Source organism: Drosophila subpulchrella, chromosome 3L (genome assembly GCF_014743375.2).
Source record: "Drosophila subpulchrella strain 33 F10 #4 breed RU33 chromosome 3L, RU_Dsub_v1.1 Primary Assembly, whole genome shotgun sequence".
Taxonomy (NCBI): domain Eukaryota; kingdom Metazoa; phylum Arthropoda; class Insecta; order Diptera; family Drosophilidae; genus Drosophila; species Drosophila subpulchrella.
The window spans coordinates 19437419-19457187 of NC_050612.1; the positions used below are offsets into that span (position 1 = coordinate 19437419).

At 49.0% G+C, this 19769-nt stretch overlaps 5 protein-coding genes across 8 annotated transcripts; 3 read left to right on the forward strand and 2 right to left on the reverse strand.

Moving 5' to 3' along the window:
- Window positions 1–8: 8 nt before the first annotated feature.
- On the forward strand, window positions 9–13430 carry LOC119552625 (2-oxoglutarate dehydrogenase, mitochondrial). Of its 2 annotated transcripts, XM_037862295.1 has the most exons (8): window positions 9–358; window positions 517–950; window positions 1005–2130; window positions 2187–2341; window positions 2425–3322; window positions 3378–3532; window positions 12466–12704; window positions 12762–13430. In XM_037862295.1, exons 1-8 carry the CDS (start codon window positions 149–151, stop codon window positions 13334–13336), a joined length of 3792 nt encoding a protein of 1263 aa, XP_037718223.1. In that variant the 5' UTR covers window positions 9–148; the 3' UTR covers window positions 13337–13430. The 2 variants fall into 2 exon arrangements, with proteins under 2 accessions (XP_037718223.1, XP_037718221.1); XM_037862293.1 differs by having other exon boundaries at window positions 12466–13430.
- LOC119552624 (titin) lies at window positions 6347–11485 on the reverse strand. The gene has a single exon (XM_037862292.1). The coding sequence runs from the start codon at window positions 11359–11361 to the stop codon at window positions 6643–6645; it is 4719 nt and encodes a 1572-aa protein (XP_037718220.1). The 5' UTR covers window positions 11362–11485; the 3' UTR covers window positions 6347–6642.
- On the reverse strand, window positions 13422–14562 carry LOC119552627 (protein OPI10 homolog). The gene is made up of 2 exons (XM_037862299.1): window positions 14114–14562; window positions 13422–13700 (listed from the first exon to the last, which is right to left on the reverse strand). Exons 1-2 carry the CDS (start codon window positions 14507–14509, stop codon window positions 13503–13505), a joined length of 594 nt encoding a protein of 197 aa, XP_037718227.1. The 5' UTR covers window positions 14510–14562; the 3' UTR covers window positions 13422–13502.
- Window positions 14563–14944: 382 nt separating this feature from the next.
- On the forward strand, window positions 14945–19733 carry LOC119555700 (ATP-binding cassette sub-family B member 7, mitochondrial). 2 transcript variants are annotated; one of them, XM_037867354.1, is made up of 6 exons: window positions 14945–15166; window positions 16982–17108; window positions 17383–17611; window positions 17674–17828; window positions 17887–19235; window positions 19298–19733. In XM_037867354.1, the coding sequence occupies exons 1-6, from the start codon at window positions 15050–15052 to the stop codon at window positions 19553–19555; spliced, it is 2235 nt and encodes a 744-aa protein (XP_037723282.1). In that variant the 5' UTR covers window positions 14945–15049; the 3' UTR covers window positions 19556–19733. The 2 variants fall into 2 exon arrangements, with proteins under 2 accessions (XP_037723282.1, XP_037723283.1); XM_037867355.1 differs by having other exon boundaries at window positions 14946–15166; window positions 17488–17611.
- On the forward strand, window positions 15026–17109 carry LOC119555704 (SET domain-containing protein 4). Of its 2 annotated transcripts, XM_037867360.1 has the most exons (3): window positions 15026–15166; window positions 15385–16779; window positions 16982–17109. In XM_037867360.1, the coding sequence occupies exon 2, from the start codon at window positions 15437–15439 to the stop codon at window positions 16775–16777; it is 1341 nt and encodes a 446-aa protein (XP_037723288.1). In that variant the 5' UTR covers window positions 15026–15166; window positions 15385–15436; the 3' UTR covers window positions 16778–16779; window positions 16982–17109. The 2 variants fall into 2 exon arrangements, with proteins under 2 accessions (XP_037723288.1, XP_037723286.1); XM_037867358.1 differs by lacking the exon at window positions 16982–17109 and having other exon boundaries at window positions 15385–16946.
- Window positions 19734–19769: the final 36 nt, after the last annotated feature.

Here is a 19769-nt window from a genome sequence, read left to right on the forward strand (position 1 = left end):
TCTCAGCATGTCTTGCGAAAAGTGACCCACATGCTAGAAATGAGTTTTGAACTCACACTTCTCCCAGCCTTCAGACCCTTAACACTTTTGGCCCTTTACTAAATTAAATACAAAATTTACCGGGAATTTCTCAAGTTCCTCGTGGAACATGAACCAATGTCGGCTGAGGAGTCTTGTGCGGATGAGGCGCTGGGGCACTGACCACCACATCCTCGCCCGACTAGCTTTGCGCACTATACAAACGAGCTCGCTGTTGGGCGGGGCCCAGGATCTGGACTCCTTTGCCGGCGGCTGCAGTGCCTCCTACATCGAGGGCCTCTATAACAAGTGGAAGCTCAATCCTGGGTCTGTGGATGAGGTGAGAAAAATAAGCAATCTTGTTTATATCGTATATTGGAGTATGGTTTTAGGTTTCATGAACGAATCACTCTTTATTCTTTTCCACTCTCTATAATAGATTCTTTGTTGCATCCAACTTTCAAAAGATTACTAATTAGACACATCTATTTTATTTAGTCCTGGGACGAGCTCTTTAGGGGCAACGAGCGGCCTAAGAGGCATCCTGTCCAGGCTACGCTCTCCCGGAAGTACAGACGACCACCTGTGGAAAGGACAGCATTAAAAGCTAGGTTGGGCGAGAGGACGGCTTCCGGCGGCGGAGCCTCTCCAGCTCCGTCTGCTCCGCCTAGCGACTGGAAGAATATCGATGATCACCACACAATCCAGGCCATCATCCGAGCATACCAATCGCGTGGTCACTTGGCCGCCGATCTGGATCCTTTGGGAATTGTTGGGCCGGAGAAGAGCACCTCTCTAGATGGCAGCCAACGTCATGCTGCTCAGGAGGTACTCCGGCAGCACTACTCTTACATATTTGGTGACCTCAATGCCATGTTCAAGTTGCCCTCCTCCACGATGATAGGCGGTGATGAGCAGTTTTTAACACTAAAGTGGGTATCAAAGCAATACCATTTAACATAGTTAACGTCTGACTATCCCTCCAGAGAGATCCTGGATCGCTTGGAGCGTATCTATTGCGGTCACATTGGAGTGGAGTACATGCAGATCAATTCGCTGACGAAGACCAACTGGATTCGGGACCGTTTCGAGAAGCCTGGAGGCATGGATCTAAGCAAGGATGAGAAGAAGCTCATTCTAGAGCGACTCTCTCAAGCGACGGGCTTCGAGAACTTCTTGGCCAAGAAGTTTTCATCGGAGAAGCGTTTTGGCTTGGAGGGATGCGACATCATGATCCCCGCCATAAAGGAGGTTGTGGATCGGGCCACGAACCAGGGCGTGGAGTCGATTCTAATCGGAATGGCCCATCGGGGACGCCTCAATGTCCTGGCCAACGTCTGTCGGAAGCCCATCGCTGACATCCTGTCCCAGTTTCACGGCCTCAAGGCCAGCGACTCGGGATCCGGGGACGTCAAGTACCATCTCGGCTTGTTCCAGGAGCGACTGAACCGGCAGACTAACCGCATGGTGCGCATCACTGTGGTGGCGAACCCATCGCATCTGGAGCACGTCAATCCGGTGCTGCTGGGAAAGGCGCGGGCGGAGATGTTCCAGCGCGGCGATACCAAAGGCGAAAAGGTGCTGCCCATCATCATACACGGCGATGCCTCATTCTCCGGCCAGGGCGTCGTCTACGAGTCGATGCATTTGTCCGACCTGCCCAACTACACCACCTACGGCACCATTCACATCGTGTCCAACAACCAGGTGGGCTTCACCACCGATCCGCGTTTCTCCCGCTCCTCGCGGTACTGCACCGATGTGGCCAAGGTGGTGATGGCTCCCATTTTCCACGTGAACGCCGACGACCCGGAGGCCTGCATTCAGTGCAGTCGCATTGCCGCCGACTACCGGTACAAGTTCAAGAAGGACGTGGTTATCGACATAGTGGGCTATCGCCGCAACGGGCACAACGAGGCGGATGAGCCCATGTTTACCCAGCCACTGATGTACCAGCGCATCCGGAAGCTGAAGCCCTGCCTGCAGCTCTACTCAGATAAGCTGATCAAGGAGGGTGTGATCACGGACGCCGAGTTTAAGAAAATGGTCTCGACCTACGACAAGATCTGCGAAGATTCCTGGACCAAGTCCAAGTCGATCAAGAGCATAAAAGTAAGACGAGATTGCCCCTTAAATTATTTCCCCATTTGACTGGTCACCTTCCTTAGTACTCATCCTGGATCGACTCCCCCTGGCCGGGCTTCTTTGAAGGCCGCGATCGTCTGGAGCTCTGTCCCACTGGGGTCAGCACAGACACCCTGAAGACGATTGGCAATATATTCTCCAGTCCTCCGCCGCCGGAGCACAAGTTCGAGATGCACAAGTGAGTTTATGGTTCGATGGATTTACACAAGACTTTATTTCTGAGCATAACGTTTTATATATGCCTTTTTCCATTCCCTTCAGGGGCATTCACCGCATCCTGGCCCTGCGCAAACAGATGGTGCAGGATAAAGTGGCGGACTGGTCACTGGGCGAGGCATTCGCATTTGGTTCCCTGCTAAAGGAGGGCATCCACGTCCGCCTATCCGGCCAGGATGTGGAACGCGGCACCTTCTCGCACCGGCACCACGTGCTGCACCATCAATCGTGCGACAAGGTGGTGTACATTGCGTTGGATCACCTGTACCCCGACCAGGCGCCCTACTCCGTCTCCAACAGCTCGCTGTCTGAGTGCGCGGTCCTGGCCTTTGAACACGGCTACTCCATGGCCAGTCCTCATGCGCTGGTCATGTGGGAGGGCCAGTTCGGGGACTTCTGCAACACAGCCCAGTGCATTATCGACACTTTCATAGCCAGTGGCGAGACCAAGTGGGTGCGCCAATCCGGAGTTGTGCTTCTCCTGCCGCACAGCATGGAGGGCATGGGCCCGGAGCACTCCTCCGGGCGGATTGAGCGCTTCCTGCAGATGTGCGATGATGATCCGGATGTGTATCCGGATACCTGTGATGCCGACTTTGTGGCCCGCCAGCTGATGAACGTCAACTGGATTGTGACCAACTTTTCCACGCCCGCTAATCTCTTCCATGGTCTGCGCCGCCAGGTGAAAATGGGCTTCCGCAAGCCGCTGATCAACTTCTCGCCCAAGTCGCTGCTCCGCCATCCGCTGGCTAGGAGTCCTTTTAAGGACTTCAACGAGTGTAGCTGCTTCCAGCGGATCATCCCAGACAATGGACCGGCTGGAAAACAGCCCGACTGCGTGAAGAAACTGGTCTTCTGCTCTGGCAAGGTCTACTACGATCTCGTCAAGGAGCGCGACGACCATGAGCAGGTGGAGTCAGTGGCTCTGGTGAGGGTGGAACAGGTGAGTTGGCTATGGCTTGTTGTATAATTATAGTTATTAACCAAGATCTCCCCAGTACTGTCCCTTCCCCTACGACCTGATCAGTCAGCAGCTGGAACAGTATCCCAAGGCGGAGCTGTTGTGGGCCCAGGAGGAGCACAAGAACAGTGGTGCCTGGTCCTATGTGCAGCCACGATTCGATACCGCGCTGCTCAAGAACGAAAACGAAACGTAAGTCTGAGAACCCACAGATAATCCATTCCAAATGCCAAGGTGCAATGCCAGGAGGCCTTGGGCTACTCCCCTTTGGGGTGACTCAATTCAGGTGCGATTAACGTTGACGCACCTTCAGAGTGTCAATCGGTGTTGGTGACGACTCCTCCGCCTCCGCCTCCGCCTCCGCCTCCGCCTCCTCCTCACCCGACACCCCCCAAAATTCCGAGGTGCCAAGATGGCGGCGGGCTGCGTCGCCGTGTGACGCCATCTTTGGCGCTCAGGGTGATGGTGATGGCGATTAGCGATGGTGACACCTAAGCCAAAAGCATGCCAACATCAGAGGATTTCAGTTTAATTGTTGTTGCTTTTGGTACCCAGTGTTTGTTTAAGAGGGGGGTATATCTTTTAAATGGTCTGCTAACAGCACTTTCTGGGAATTTTTCCTATTATCTTAACAATCCCAAAACATTGAGACTGCTTTTTCTAAGCCTTTAAACATATTTTTATTCCTAAAATGAAATTATTTTTGGGAAATGGATATTTAAGTATTTTTCCTATACTACAGTGCAGAATCTACGCAACTTCTGAAACTATTTTAAGAAAAAATTTGAACATTTGGAATTTTGTAAATTATTTTATCAAACTGATCGATTTTTATTTTGAATTTGGTATTATTATCAACATAGTTCCATTCAGAATCGTAACATTTAGTATACACTTCTTTTGGTTCAATTAAAATCGGTTAATATAGTAACATATTGAAAGCAGGTACTATAAATATAGTCACAATACTAAGCACTAATCTTTGTCACTTGTAGTTTCTTCTTTTTCTTTTGTAATCAAACGTGTGCCAAGCGAATTCGAGGTTGCTCTGCCCTAAAGATTTACAGACGTGTCGATTGTTTCTATAAACCATGCCAAATATATTGCTCTTTATATATATATGGCAGAAGGTGTAACGCACTTGGCCTCGCCAAAGTTCAGATGGCGCCCCCGAAAGTTCGTTTCCTGGCTCGATATTTACTATATGGCGTGGTGTTTTTATTACTATAATAAATAGGGGTTAGTCAGCGATGAAATATGCGGGTTCATGGATGCTCGGCTGTCGCTCTGAAACGATTAATTGCCGCCAGGCGAAGAAGGCTCCAATAATTTGTACAATTTGGCAACTGCGTTGTTAGTAATTGGCCCGGTCGGAATGGCCTCGTTGCAGATCGAGATCGAGATCGCCATTGCGATCGCGGACAGCCATGTCGATGTTGGACATCGCATTGTGTTCACGGGTGCGGGCATGACTAGAACCAGAGAACTGGCGCAAGGAACTTGGCACAGATTCGATTCGCGGCGTTTGATACCAACCGAACACCCATCCCCATTCCGATCCACTCTCTCTTCTCATAGACGGGGTCTTTCAGAGAGATATCACCACAAATTTTATTCGCATGCGGACCCAACAATGGTCCCTAATAACGCCTAGTGCTGCGCTAGATTTCTGCTCTGATTTATGGAAAACAATATTGCTTCCCCCAAAAACATTTCGGGGAAATATTCAAAATAATATGTACGGAAAAGAGATATATGATTTCATGTGTAACCGCGAGGACTCTTCTCTGCACTTGAAATCTTTGATGTCGATGTTGTCGCGGTTGTTTTGGTCTTCATAAGTGTTCCCAACTATCGCTCAACTCGAAATTCCGAACATATAGAATGAAATGTGCTTTGTTTTTCAATTGCTTTCTTGCAAATATGTAGGTGCACTGGAAAAACGGGGGGTATCTAACAGGTTTCCAAAATAATTCAAATAGTTTATCTAGTAAATGAATAGTTCTCTTATAAATTAAAAAAATACTTTATATTTTAAATAATGCATAGTATGATTTTCGAATTTCTATTAACATTTGTGTAACACTTGATAATTCCCAAATTGACTTGCTCAATTTGATTTATTAATTGTTTTTAAAAGACCCAGACACTTGACTTCATTTTGTAAATTATTACCTGTTGAATGATTGAACAAAAGTCAAGATGGCATGTCTGATTATTTCCTTTGTTTACCTTTTTACAATAATTTATATGACAGACCCATGACAATAGACTTGAAATATGAATTTTTCCTGTGTACTCCCCGCCAGACGTACATAATGTCTTGATCGCACGTATATAGTACTCGGTTGCCAGCCCCGAAAATTGAATGAAAATCCCGCCAGAGGCCTTAGGAATGTAGCATATTCGCAGGTCTACTATATCTATATGCTGTGGCATGCCCGATATGTTTATTGCTGGCATGTGTGTTTTGTGTTCTTTCCGAGTTCCTTTGTTGTTTTTGTCAGCGTGAATTAAAATCTCTGGTAATTGCGAGAGATCTCTAGCGAAGAATTCTTATAGCGCCTAACCGAACGCCTTGACAATCAATTATGAGAAATGTCCGATGATCTTGGGGGAATGTTTTGTTTCTTTTTTATATATCTCTATACCTAATGCAGGCCACTGCACGGCAAAGCCCGCCAAAGTTTTATTAATGGCACGCATTTCTCTGTTGTCCACATCTGGGATCTGTTGGGTTATTTCGGGGCTATCATCGACATTGATGGAGTGGGTGGAATATTATTATTGTGTTTGCTGATTGAGATGTTTGCCTGACCATGACGGGTCCCAATATCCAGTATTGTTCATTCATCGTCAGATTATTCTTTATAAATAATCCCGAAAACAAGAAGAATCGAATGGGGAAGCATCAATCGCCGAAAGGCAAGCATCGGAATAAACAGATCCATAAAACTTTTATGAGTAATTGGCTTTGGAACAACCTATAAATAGAACCATCTCGCATAACTGAAATATTTTCCGCTTTATTTAACATTAAATAGCTTGTTTATATTTACACATACAGAGTACTTAAGATGTAAACGAAAGGCCTGGAATAAGTTACACTAAACACTAGGATGTAACACTAAGATCTACTACTAGGACTAGGACGAATCACTATAACATAACTGAATGTCGAGTTGAGATCCTTAAAAAATTACCTCGCATAGCGAACAATTTTTTAATTCCACTCAAAGATGGCTGGACACTGGACACCACTCGGGGTGGGATATGGATGGTAACCATTTGGGTAGCTATATCTACACCATGTTCCATATGCTGTAGCTGGCCGCCCGGCGCTCCTCCTCGGCCACCTGTTCGTAGTCGATCTCCAGGTACTCCTTGTTCCCGAAACGCACTTTTCTCCCGGTGTACTTCTTGATGTAGCTGACATGGGCGGGCACCTCCTTGCCCTCGATTTCCAGCTTGTACGAAATGCTGGTGATCCTCTCCAGCACTCGTCCGCGTTTCCAGCGTACCTGAGTCTTGCGATAGCGTTCCGCATAGAGCACCAGGTCACCGATCTTGTATTCCCTTACGTGCAGGCAGGATTTAAGGGGCTTAACCGGCTCTGGTTCCTCCTCTTCCTTGGGTGCCGCCGCCTTGGTGTCCTCCTCGTCATCCGTCACATAGGCTATGGCCCGCTCGATGGTCTCCACCTCGGGAATGGCCGGCTCCTCGGGCTCGGGCTGCAGGAAGAAAGTGTCTCCCACGGAGAGACGCCGCTTCTGCCGCTTGATGATCACCTTCTTCTTGACCTTTCTGGGTTTCTTGGGCACCGGCGCAGGTTCCACATCGGGTTCGGGTGCCATGACTTCCTCATTTTGGGTAGGGGCTTCCTCTAGGGGAGCTGCTTCTTCAGGCTTGGGTTTATTCTCCTCAGCAACCACCACTGGTGCCTTCTCCTCCTCTTTTGGTTTCACCTGCTTCTTGGGCGGCGTGAGCTTGTTGATCCTGGAGGACAGCTCATTGATCTTGTTCCTGTCCCGGAGTATGTTGCTCAGCTGCTTCTGTTCCTGCTTCTCCGGCTTCACTGGCTCCTTGTCCAGGGAATTCTTGCGCACCAGTTTTTTTAGATGCGCAGCCTTCTTCTTCACAAGGGGCTCCTGGCTCTTGCCCTCATCGTGGGGCTGCTCCACCGTCTCGATCTTGACGGGCTGCACCGGACCGGCTAGTACTTTCAGCTCCGGCATGGTGGCTAGACTGTCGCCGGGAGGCGCCTGTTCTCCGGCTTTTGTAGCTGCCTGCTCCGATGGCTCTGCCGATGACTCTTCGTGCCTCAATGTCGCTGCTATTTGCGGCGCAATGTCAGCGGCGATGGCCACCTGTTGCACCTGCCTCTCCTCCTGATCGATGGGTTCTTTGGACTCGGTCTTGGGCTCTGGATCTTTGAGGCCTCCTGCTGCGCTTGCTGCCGGCACCACCAGGACCGTCTCACCCACCAACTCCGCTAGTTTCAGGCTGGCGCGTCTGTTGCGATCGCCTGCTGGCGCTAGATTGCCAATCTCGAGCGGATCACCATCGATTGGAGGTGTTGCATTTGTCGCCTCTGCTAATGTAGCTTCTCCTTGGTCGCTCTTGGCACTGGGCGACTTGGCTGGCACCGCGGTGACCTCTGGCGTAGCCACCGCCGTCTCCTCGGCAATGCAATCTTTTGTTGCCGCTGATGAGTTGGCTCTGGGGGATGTGGATGTGGATGTGGATAAAGATGTGGCTGCTGCTGTGGCAGCCGTGTCGCCCATCAATTTCAGCTTCTTCTTGCGCTTGACAATCGCTTCGGAATCGGAGGGTCGCCGCTGAGTGATGAGAGCATCGCTCTGCTCGACGGCCGGCTCCACCTTGATCTTGGATGGTTCCACGGCGGCTATCGAGGCGCGCCTGGGGCTCTTCACCTTCACGATGACTTTCTTCTTGATCTTGGTCGGTGGTTGCGATGCGGGTGAGTCATCCGGCAGGGCCACTTCTGATGTATTCTGGGATTCTGATGATTCGATTTGTAAAACATCTTTATTTGTTGATTCTTCTGTAGGTTCTTCGGGGATTAGTTCCTTGGATGCTGCTTCCTTGGGAACTGCTTCCTTGGGTGTTTTTTCTTTGTGGGTTGCTTTTTTGGAAGACGCTTCCTTGTGATTTATATCCTTTTTAGTTACTTCCTTGGGTGCTGTTTCTTTCGGAGATGAATCCTTGGCTACTGCTTCTTCGGAAGTTGCTTCTTTATGTGGTGCATCCTTAGTAGAAGAGTCCTCTTTGGAAGTATCTTCCTTGGGAGCTGCTTCCTTGACAGATTTTGACTTGAGTTCACTCTGCACCTTGGCCAGGAACTCAATTTTGGCTTGGGTCTTGCTCTTCTCAGGTTGTTTGATTTGATCTGCTGTCTTCGGTAGTTCTCCATTTATTTTAGGTGGTTCCCGCTTAACCTCTACAATTTTAGGATCTACGGACTCCTTAATATCGGATTTGTTAGCGTGATCATAAATGTTTTCATGTTCTTTAATTTCCTTGGTTTCACTATCCAGATTGTCCTGATATTTAGGCGACTTGTCATCTTGATTTTCAAGATCAGTTTCTTTATTTTGAATAACTTCTATGTCATGACTTCTAACCTCAGTTGCATCTATTGTTTCCTGATTTCCACTGAGTTTCTTAGTTTTACTAGAGTGATCCTCCTGTTTTTCAGGAACTTCTGATAGGTCTCTGGCAAAGGGTGTCTGCTCTCTTTGGATCTTAGAATCTTTAGTAGTTTTCAATGAACCCTTTTCTCCGATTTCTTTTTCAGTGGTTTCCACTTTAGTTTCCGTATCCTTTATGGCAGCCTCTCCAGCCTGCTCCTTTTCCTCCTCGGCCTCATCAAAGTAGCTGCGTCGTCGCACTTTCTTCACAAAGCGAAAGGAGACGGGAGCAGCTTCATCGTCTCCACCTGGTTTCACCTGGGGCTGCTCCCCTGCCGCTTCCGCCTCGCTCTCCGTGCTGTACTGCTTGAGGACTCCCTTGACCTCGCTGAGAGCCCCGGATATCCTTGCCTTGAGCTTGTTCAGCCGCTCGATCACATCCTCGGGCTTTTCCTCCACGGAATCCTGCGAGCGAACGCGTCGCTGGCGTCGCAGACGTGTTCTCTCCGGGAGCACTGAGTCCGCATCGATGGAGGAGATGCTGTCGCGACTGATGGAGCTGCGTTTTAGGTCTCCCAGCAGAGGAGCATGAGTGGCGGTAGGAGCACTTGGCTCCACATTGCGTATACGACTGGGGGTAGTCAATCTACTAACTGGTGACTCTCTTTGTGGACTCCTCCGAATGGGCAGAGCTGGACTGGCTGTCTTCAGCTCGTACTTCATCTCGCTGGGTAATGTGGTTTCTATTATGCTAGAGTTGTTGTTGTCATCCGCCTGCTCCGCCGGCTGGTGATCGAGTTGCTCGGCGGGATAAACGTCGACGGTCGTTTCTGTCTCCCGCTCCTCGCTGACTTTGCTGACGGTCATGTCCGCTCCGGCGACCGGTGACTCGCTCCAAAGGTTCCCCGTCTCCTGTAGCTGATCCTGTTGCTCCTTTGGCTGTCCACAGATCAGTTCGATGGCGTCGGTCAAAAGGTCGAGCAGCTCCCAGTCCCAATCCCAGTTCCTCTCGGCGAGGAAAACGCGCACAGAACTCTTTAGTAATTCTATATTTGGCAGGGTTCGATTCGGACACGGATTCGGATTTGGATTCGGATTGCGCTCGCGGGTCAGCTGCCGACCGAGATTCCCGTCTAGTTGCTCTGGCGACGATTCGCGGACGTCTGAGAGATCGCCGGACTGCTGGTGGTTGCTATTGCGATTCCCATTCCCGATCTGATGCCCATCTATTGTCTGCTCCCTGGCCAAACATATTGACTGCTGCTCGCCGAGATCTCTCATATTTGGCTCATTATGATCTTCGGCCTTCTCTAATTTGCTTTGCTCGCATATTTCGCGTTTATTTTTGGCCTCCCCCATGGTAATGGTAATGGTAATGGCGTCATCGTTTTTGTGGCTGTGGTCGTGTCGCCTCTCTCCGAAGGCGTCATTAAGATTTTCCGCCTGTTGATGCTCGATTTCCCTTGCCACGTTCAAGTTTAATGCCTCCTCCGCCTCCGTCGTTTGCTCCTCGGCCTCGAGTTCATTATCAAACATCGGCGGCACCTTATGTACACCAGTGCCTGCTCCTCCACCTTCTCCACCGCTGGTCTCATCTATTTTGGTGACTTTAGCGAGGCCCGGCTGCGTCATCGTTGTTGTTGTGGCGGCGGTGGGTGGATTTGGATGTGGATGTCGATGCGGCCCATCCTGAGGCATTGCTCGATAATTGGGAAAGCTAACAAATCGTTTTTTAATTATGGGAAATTCCTGGGGCGCCTGCTCTGCGGGTAAACTGGTGGCCACCTGTCCGCCTCGTCGGGTCATGGTGATGCTGATTTCTGGGAAGGCACCATCGGAATTTTTGCGTGGCAATTGCAGTAGTTGGGGAAAGTTTAGGTGCCACGGTGCGTATACTTGTTGTATGGGAAAGCTTTCTGTGCACGATGCGTGTGCTTGATGTGGGCTAAATATCTTTGTTTTACTTGAATTTGTTAGGATTTCTGGTTTAAACTGATAACTATTGAATACTTCCCATTGACACAAGGGAAATCCCCAGTTTGGCCTTACATTTAAATAAATAGGAAACTTTCCTGACTGCCTTGCTTGATAATGTGGCTGACATATGCCCATGCTCCTGCTACCTTGTGCGTGATTCATGGGACAACTGCTTGACCAATTGATTCCTGGGCCAACCGGAAATTGGCCTGCCATTCCGAGCACTTCCGGCGTCGCCTTTGACCAACAAAACACGGCTGACTCAGCATCCCTGTGATTTACGATCCCATCTAGAAACCGCTGCGAATTATGATTATTATTAGCCGCTGCCTGCGACATTGATGGCTTCTGCTCCTCCTCCTCCCTCGTTCCCTCCTGCTGCGTGGTTGTCATCTTGTGGGCGTGGCCGTGGCACTTGCTCTCCTCCTGACCTATTCTCGAGGCCAACACGCGACCAAATCGAGCTTATTCCTCCGTTAGCACTCGACTATGTTTCACTCAACACGTTGCAAGCGAAACTGGCGCAATCCGTCGGCGGGAGCAACGCGATCCGACGATCTACCAATCCACCAATCCGTTCCCTGTGGCTGCGCCTCGCTGGCAACCATCCGATCATTGATCAGTCAGCAATCTATGTAATTGAAAATGAATTGTGTGGTGTCCGAGGGGCATAGACCACGAAGTGAAAATGCCCTGCAGATATGTTGCAAATGGGGAAAGATATTAGAAGGAAAATAACTTATACTTTAATCTGCTCCATATATTTTACAAACAAATTTAGCCAAAAACAACAAGAAACGGTTGAGAAAATTTATAATTTTCCAAACAGTAGGAATTTAAAACATATTAATAAATACATAATTCAAGATCAATTCATATAGCAGAAGTAGACATAATTTTAGAATCTGTCCAGTGTTTATATACATATTATTAAAATAAACATCAAAAGAATTTCTCCAGATTTTTTCAACTCAATAAATAAAAATTTAACATACATTTGGATGGGTATATTATATATAGGTATTTCAGTTATATTTCGTCTTAATTAAAATTGTATAAAATGATTACTTAGTTATATATATTAATAACCACAAAGTAATCATGAGAACGAAATAAATCTATGGGAACCCCCGTCGATTATCTGCAGGGCATATCAATGTTGATAGATGTTGTAAGACAATTGAAATTGCAGTCTGGTCAGCAGAGGTTGCGCGTGTTTCCGATGCTAGGCAGACCGAGAAGCGCTCTTGTAGATCTCTAAATATATATAGGCGGCCACTATATAGACTGAATAAATATGTCAGCTTGCCAAATTGCTTTTTTGCAGGCCACAAAAAGAACGATAGGCAGAGAGACCGAATAAAAATCAGCTCACGTCGAGTCGCCCACCGCCAATGCTATTGTTTAAATAGACCACAGAGATCTCTGGGCGACGGGGGAAACAAATACTGGGTGTCCCTTAAATGATACTAATCCTCTACTGGTTCTTCTCCCCAGCCGCTGCGTGTCCTACCATGGACGACCGCCCAGTTCCTCGCCAGCCACGGGCAACAAGGTGCAGCACTACAACGAGTACAAGGCCATCATCAAGAGCATCTTCGGGGAGCTGACTCCGGAGAACAAGAAGCGGCTCGAGGAGAAGATCAAGGAGCAGCAGGATAAGGCAAAGGCGGAATCCCAGTCGGCATCGGCTAGCAAGCCATCTCCTCCAGCAAAGGGCGGCTCATCGCCACCAGGTAAGGGCGATTCTGCAGGCAAGAAGAGATCCGGCTCGGCTCCAGCTTCGTCCACAGCTCCTACAGGTCCAGCTCCGGCTCCGGCTACTGCAGGTCCAGCCCCTCGAAAGCCCTCGATTTCTTATCCAAGTAGGCCTCCCAGGGGGGAAACATCAGGCAAGAAAAGGTCTGGCTCGGCTCCACTGCCGGATCTAACTCCTACGGCTTCCGCCTCTCGAAGTCCATCGACGACTCAGACAAGTAGGGGCCCATCTTCTCCTGCCCACGATGGTGTAACGCCGTCAGCATTGGCAGAATCTTCAGGCAGGGGAAGGTCAGGCTCGGCTCCACCTCCGGATCCAGCTCTTAAAGTTATTGTTGCTCGAAGTCCAAGTAGGAAACCAGTTTCTCCTAGCCACGATGGTATAACGCCGTCAGCCGGTGAAGGATCCTTAGGCACAAAGAGGTCAGGTTCGGCTCCACCTCCGACTCGGTCTCCCAAAGCTTCAGCTGCTCGGGGTCCACCGAAGATGGCGTCTTCTAAACCAGAGTTCATAAAGCGCAAGCCTGCACGAGATCAAGCAGCCAGTAAAAGCAAAACCCAGAAGTGTCCTAGGGAGACGGGATGCGATCCAACAAAGCCAGAGCCTTAGCAACATCCAACATCCTCCATACTTATTTCAAAATTTTCACGTGCAGTAGTAACCTTCTTAAGTCCACCCAATAAACAAACCATAGTTACAGAAAGAATATACATATAAAACTTTACTTGTAATATTAACAACTTTTGGAGGTGAATCCTCCATCGTTCGGGTGTCCTCAGTACTTCCAGAAGTTTGGGTTCTGTTCCATGCGGCGCTGGAAATTCGTATACCAGTTCTGGACGACGGAGAAAGGCACAAAGGTCTCGCTCGAGGCAGGCGGGATGTCTCTGGCTGAGACTCCGAAGCTGGAGGCGAAGTTGAAGAAGTTCTCGAGCATCCGCTGGCCGAACTGCTTGTTGTCGTTGGCGGTGGACTGTAATAAAGGGGAATATTGGGGATTATTGAGATATAACTTATTTTAAATAAAGTGAAAATAGAATCAGAAGGCTGATAAGGTATATAATAAATATTTGTTCTTTATGCTTTTATATGATAAATAAAAGGTTAGTCTTACTCAATAATAAAATTTTAGGGTTTTTATAAGAATAAGTTACAAAAACGTTTAACTAGGACATCTTGGGCTGTTAGTTTAGAACATTTTAAAGTTAACTAAGTAATTTTTTTGACTTTGTTATAATTTTAAGAAAGATTATTAATAGTTATACAACAGAAGTAGTATGATAATTTTGGAAGTACACAAGAAACGAATTGATAAAACTAGATTCTGATTTTTCTAGGTATGCTACACCCTTATAGACACAACTCATAATCGCCTCCAGAACTTACCACAGCTGGCGTCTGCTGTGCCACCGTTAGCTCCGGTTCGAGGGAGACTCCGATCTGGGCAATGTGCGAGATTTCCTGGCTGCCGAAGACCATCCCGTGGGAGTGGGCCTCCAGCTCGTGCCTCTTCTTCAGCTGGGCGATCTTGAAGATGGCGGAGGGCTTGTTGTTGTTGATGTGACCCAGGTACTGCCATGTGGGCGCCGCATTCGCGTCCGGCCAGCTGAAGTATATCGCCGCCGAGGTTCCGACGGGCAGGGGGGAGACGCCGGTGAGGAATACTACCAGGTAATTGACGGATTCGATGTCGGGCACATTGACCAGCAGCTTGGTGGTGTCCACGGCCACAAAATCCGATTGCGGCAGGCGTCCTGAGATAATCAGACCAAATAGCGACATTTTCAAGCGGCGGACTGTTCCAGAATTCAGATATGCCGGTTTTGGTAGGCAGAGATAAAATGGAACTGCCGAAGAGGAACTGGTTCTGAGTGGTTCCGAAGTTTATGTTTTCAAAATTAAATAAAAGGCTAAGATTGTTGCGACATACCAACAACATTTTATAACTGACCTTAAATGAATATTTATTTGCTTAATTTTTTACGGGAAATATAATATTTAACTATATTCAACCGGTTTTTGGGGACAGATAAAACGTTGGAAAAAATAAACCACATGTTACTTAATATTCTCACATACTAATAATAACAAAATATACGAAAATCTTATATATTTTGAATTTTTTAAATACTTAATAGTTTTTTTTAATTTTTTAAGTAGCTGAACCTATGGAACTAGTTCAACTGTCTCATTTCCAAATTGCCATTCACAACGAAACGGGCACACTAAACAGCTGACGCTGCGTGCGAATGCAGAAAAAACACAGGGACGACGGTGCAAAAGAAGAGGGACTTTATTTTGTTTTCGCCTGGCAATTGAGTAATGGCCGGACTCCTCCATCTGACCAAGCAGTGCAGCATCCACCTACCTGCCCACTTGGGACGCGCGAAATGCTACACCTTCGCTAAGGGAACAGGAATCCACGTGCAGGCAAGAGTGGTGAGTACTCCGGTTCTAGAATGTAGACCCATTTCAAGGGCACATGCCAGACTATCTAGACTAGATTACGATTTCGTAATTAGGCGTTAAATACGCAATGAATTGGCGGTTTGATTGAGCGGGTATCAGTCTGCGTGTGCGTTGTTTTGGTCCCTTTCGCCATTGACCCCCCATCAATCCTGAATTAATGCGCCAAGCTCTGGCTTATTTCGTTGCAGCAAGCTTAGAGATAGACCAAAACAGCGCACACACAGACTAGGATCGGGAATAATGGGTCGCACCCAGCGACGCCGGCTCCAGAGGGCCAAGCAATCTGGAGGGGTTTCCGATTCCCTGCAGGAACTCTATGTTCACCTGCACTCACTCGGCTGGCAGAACCACACTCACCTATCAGCCCAAAACTATGACCAGACTGGACGAGGATTGTGCTCCAAGCAGGACAGCTTCTCCCCGGAGGACGAGCTCATTCGTCTGCCCAGTGGATGCCTCATCAGCATAGCCACCCTGGAATCAAATGAGGCTTTCAAGAGTCTATTCAACAAAGAGCTATTCGACAATGACTCTAGGATTTCCTTTCAGGCTCTGGTAGCCTGTTATCTTCTGTATATCAAACACCTTTTAGAGTGTTCTCTGAAGACGCTCCACTCTTTCTACGCCGCCTATTTGGACACCCTGCCCAGTAGCTACTCCACACCCTATTTTTGCTCCATACCCGAGCTGCAGTGCCTGCCGGAATCTCTGCTAGAGCGAACTGTGGCTCAGAATCGCCAGTTAAGGGGTTACTTTGAGATAATCAAGAGCCTGGTTCTCAACTGCGATTGCTGTGGAAAGAGCTACGGCCAGGAGATTTGGACACTCGCACAATTTAAATGGGCCTACTTCACCGTGAATACTAGAAGCGTCTACCTCAGCTCCCGCTTTCTCAAAAAGCAGAGCAGTCACTTTCAGGCCCTCATCAGTGGCGACACCAACCTGGGATTGGCTCCCTTCCTGGACCTCTTCAACCACTCTGATAGTGTGCAAACCACGGCGGAGATTGAGGGCCAGGATTACGTCCTCACATTAAAATCTCTACCTGTTCCTAAGACCAAACCCTATGACCAATTGTTCATCAGCTACGGTGCTCTGTCCAACTTTAAGCTGCTAACAGAGTACGGCTTTTGGCTGAAAGGAAATAAGCACGACTACTTTGAGTTTTCCCTGCTAGACATTGAGCACATGGTTAAGCGGAACAAGGAGCTATCCACGCAGACCTACCACCGGAATATCTTCAAGTTCATCAGGGAGCACAATCTAAACGACCAGATGTTCGTCCACATCGACGACGGTTGCTCTCACAATTTAAAAGTGGTGCTGCACCTAATCTTCAAGCAGCAGTCCTACTTTTCCAACATCCTCAACCAGATTGCCTTCGGTGACGCCGAGCAGTTCGAGGATGTGCAGCCAGAACTGTCCTATCTGGTGGCCTATAAAATAGAGGAGTACGAGATCTTCGGCGGAGAGCTGGATAAACTTCCAAAGCTGACGGAGAGTGGTGCGGTGGCAAGATCCTACCTGCAGGAGTGCATCCGTTACTTGACCGACTGTTATGCGGCGCATCCTGCAGACTAGAAGTAATCCAGATTGAGCTTAGATTTCAAATCTGTACAAAGCATTTTGTTGTTCAGGGATTGTAATAGTAGAGAGCTTTCTTATCTTGAATACTAATTTACCTCTTTAAGAATTCGAATTAAAGCCCAATTAACATTTTTACTTTTATAATAAATCCCATAAAACTTTATGCCACCCCTTGTAATTGCTCCATTGACCTTTCAGCTGTACTCTTCACTGGCCAAGGTGGATGATCAGGGGAGCAGCGATGTCAAGCGAAAGAAGATAACCCCGTTTACGCCCACGCCGGGCAGCAAGCTGTTGGGTGGAGTATTCGGCAAGAAGGCCAAAGGTATGTTGGAGACTCAGGAAAAGTTCATTAACCAATGCCGGACTTCCTGCAATTAACCCAGCACACCTGCCGATTCGCAGGCCTTATTATTTAGTACTAGCCTCTCACGCTTTTTTCTATTTATTGACTAACCCAAAATTGATTTTGTTTTGTGGACCGAGTACGTTCGTAACCCAAGTCGGTCAATGCCCGTTTGTATTTGTTTGTTTGTTTGTGCGCTTGTTGTGTTGAGCGCCTGTCTGAATTTGGCTGCATCCAAGTGAATCCAATGCAGGTGGAGCCCCAGCAGCAGCGGCAGCAAAAACAACAACGCTACAGCGGCAGCGGCGACTTTACCGCCCACAACAACAGCAATCACGACAATGTCATGTTCATATAGGGGGCGGCAGCGATGGCGGCTCGGGATTGGGCAAGCTGGACGCTCCGGAGGTCACCTCCAAGGATATGCTGCGCGCCATGATGGCCTACATCTGGCCCAAAGAGGATCCTCTAGTCAGGAAGCGGTGAGTCTGGCTATGATTGGGGTAACTTGTTCTTTAAATATATATTTACTATGACCTTGTAGAGTGGGCATTTCCCTGGGTCTTTTAGCTGGCTCCAAGCTGCTAACCGTGTGCGTGCCCTTCTTGTTCAAAGGAGCCGTGGACACGATGACAACGCTGAACATGGACACTGCTCCGGATGCAGTGCTCTCTACAGCCACCGCTTTGATGCTGGGGTGTAAGTCTATATACCTGCCTATGTACCAGAATAAATTTTAACTGTATGATCTCCCAAGATGGCATTGCTAGAGCCAGTGCCGCGGGCTTTAACGAGCTGAGAAATGCGGTGTTCGCCAAGGTGGCCCACCACTCGATCCGCAAGATCGCCAGCAATGTGTTCCTGCATCTGCACAACCTGGACTTGGCCTTCCACCTGAACAAACAGACGGGGGCCCTGTCGAAGACCATAGACCGGGGATCGAGGGGCATCAACTTTGTGCTCTCCGCCATGGTGTTCAACATTGTGCCCACCATCTTTGAGCTGGCTCTCGTGTCCAGCATCCTGGGAGTGAAGTGTGGCCTGGCCTTCGCGGGGGTGAGTATGGGCTGCGTGGGCATCTACGCCGCCTACACGCTGAGTGTAACCCAGTGGCGCACCCAGTTCCGCGTCTACATGAACCAGGCTGAGAACGAGGCCGGCAACAAGGCCGTGGACTCGCTGATCAACTACGAGACGGTGAAGTACTTCAACAACGAAAAATACGAGGCGGGCTGCTACAACGAGGTGCTGAAGAAGTACGAGGCGGCCAGTCTGAAGACTAGCTCCAGTCTGGCGCTGCTCAACTTTGGACAAAACGCCATCTTCAGCAGTGCCCTCAGTCTGATCATGGTGCTGGCCGCCAAGGAGATTGCCCAGGGCAACATGACAGTGGGCGACTTGGTGATGGTCAACGCCCTGCTCTTCCAGCTCTCGATCCCACTCGGTTTTCTGGGCAGTGTGTACCGCGAGGTGCGTCAGGCCCTGCTGGACATGCAGGCCATGTTCACGCTGATGAACGTGGATAGCAGGATTCAAACGGCGGCCAACGCCCAGCCCCTGTTTGTGGATACCACCAATTCCTCCATCGAGTTCCGTAATGTGAACTTCGAGTACGAGCCGGGCAAGCCCATTTTCCGGGACCTGTCCTTCACCATACCCGCCGGCAAGAACGTGGCCATTGTGGGTGGCTCTGGCTCGGGTAAATCCTCGATGGTGCGCCTCCTATTCCGTTTCTTTGAGCCAAACTCTGGCAAGGTGTTGATCGGTGGCCAGGATATTAGCACTGTGGATCTGGAGAGTCTGCGCAAGGTTATTGCTGTGGTGCCTCAGGATTCGGTGCTGTTCCACAACACCATCGAGCACAACATCCACTACGGTAACCTGTCCAAGTCGCATGAGGAGGTGGAGAACGCTGCCCGCATGGCGGATTTGCATGACTCCATCATGAGCTGGCCGGCACAGTACTCCACCCAAGTGGGCGAGCGGGGACTAAAGCTGTCCGGTGGCGAAAAGCAGCGCGTTGCCATTGCCAGGGCCATTCTTAAGAACACCCCCATCTTGATCTTCGACGAGGCTACTAGCAGTCTGGACTCGATCACAGAGCATGTGAGTGTTTGGACGCAACTGAATCCAACCGACTGACTTACTCGGTTATCCTTCTTTTGCAGAACATTCTGCAGGCCTTGACCCGCGCCACCTCAGGTCGCACCAGCATTTGCATTGCCCACCGCCTTTCCACGGTCAAGGATGCCGACGAAATCCTTGTACTGGAGAATGGACAATTGGGCGAACGTGGCACCCACTCGGAGCTGCTGAAGCAGAACGGCCTGTATGCCCGCCTCTGGGAGACGCAGACGCAGCAGTTCGACACGAGTCGTCAGATCAAGGAGGAGGCGCCGACAAAAACGTCGCGGGGCGTTGCGTAGATGAGGCTCCCACCACCCTATGTATGTGTTTGTTCCAAATGTTATAATCTTCCCCTTCGTTTGGCCCAGTCCCTAACCCACAAAATTCACCGTAGAATCATCCCGGCCGGGAGATTCGCTATTTATAGGTTTAAAGTATCATATTGTGACGTTTGTAAATACAGTTGTAGATATCCGATAAGAGAGTTAGGACGGGATGCGGTACAATATGGAA

Coding starts and splice junctions, on each gene's coding strand:
- LOC119552625 (XM_037862293.1), top strand. CDS start 149: ATGAACCAATGTCGGCTGAGGAGTCTTGTGCGGATGAGGCGCTGGGGC. Junction 951..1,004: donor GAGCAGTTTTTAACACTAAA/GTGGGTATCAAA, acceptor CTATCCCTCCAG/AGAGATCCTGGATCGCTTGG. Junction 2,131..2,186: donor AGTCGATCAAGAGCATAAAA/GTAAGACGAGAT, acceptor CACCTTCCTTAG/TACTCATCCTGGATCGACTC.
- LOC119552627 (XM_037862299.1), bottom strand. CDS start 14,509: ATGTCGCTATTTGGTCTGATTATCTCAGGACGCCTGCCGCAATCGGAT. Junction 13,701..14,113: donor CACAGCAGACGCCAGCTGTG/GTAAGTTCTGGA, acceptor CCTTTATTACAG/TCCACCGCCAACGACAACAA.
- LOC119552624 (XM_037862292.1), bottom strand. CDS start 11,361: ATGACAACCACGCAGCAGGAGGGAACGAGGGAGGAGGAGGAGCAGAAG.
- LOC119555704 (XM_037867360.1), top strand. CDS start 15,437: ATGGGTCGCACCCAGCGACGCCGGCTCCAGAGGGCCAAGCAATCTGGA.
- LOC119555700 (XM_037867354.1), top strand. CDS start 15,050: ATGGCCGGACTCCTCCATCTGACCAAGCAGTGCAGCATCCACCTACCT. Junction 15,167..16,981: donor TCCACGTGCAGGCAAGAGTG/GTGAGTACTCCG, acceptor TTGACCTTTCAG/CTGTACTCTTCACTGGCCAA. Junction 17,612..17,673: donor GATCCTCTAGTCAGGAAGCG/GTGAGTCTGGCT, acceptor ATGACCTTGTAG/AGTGGGCATTTCCCTGGGTC.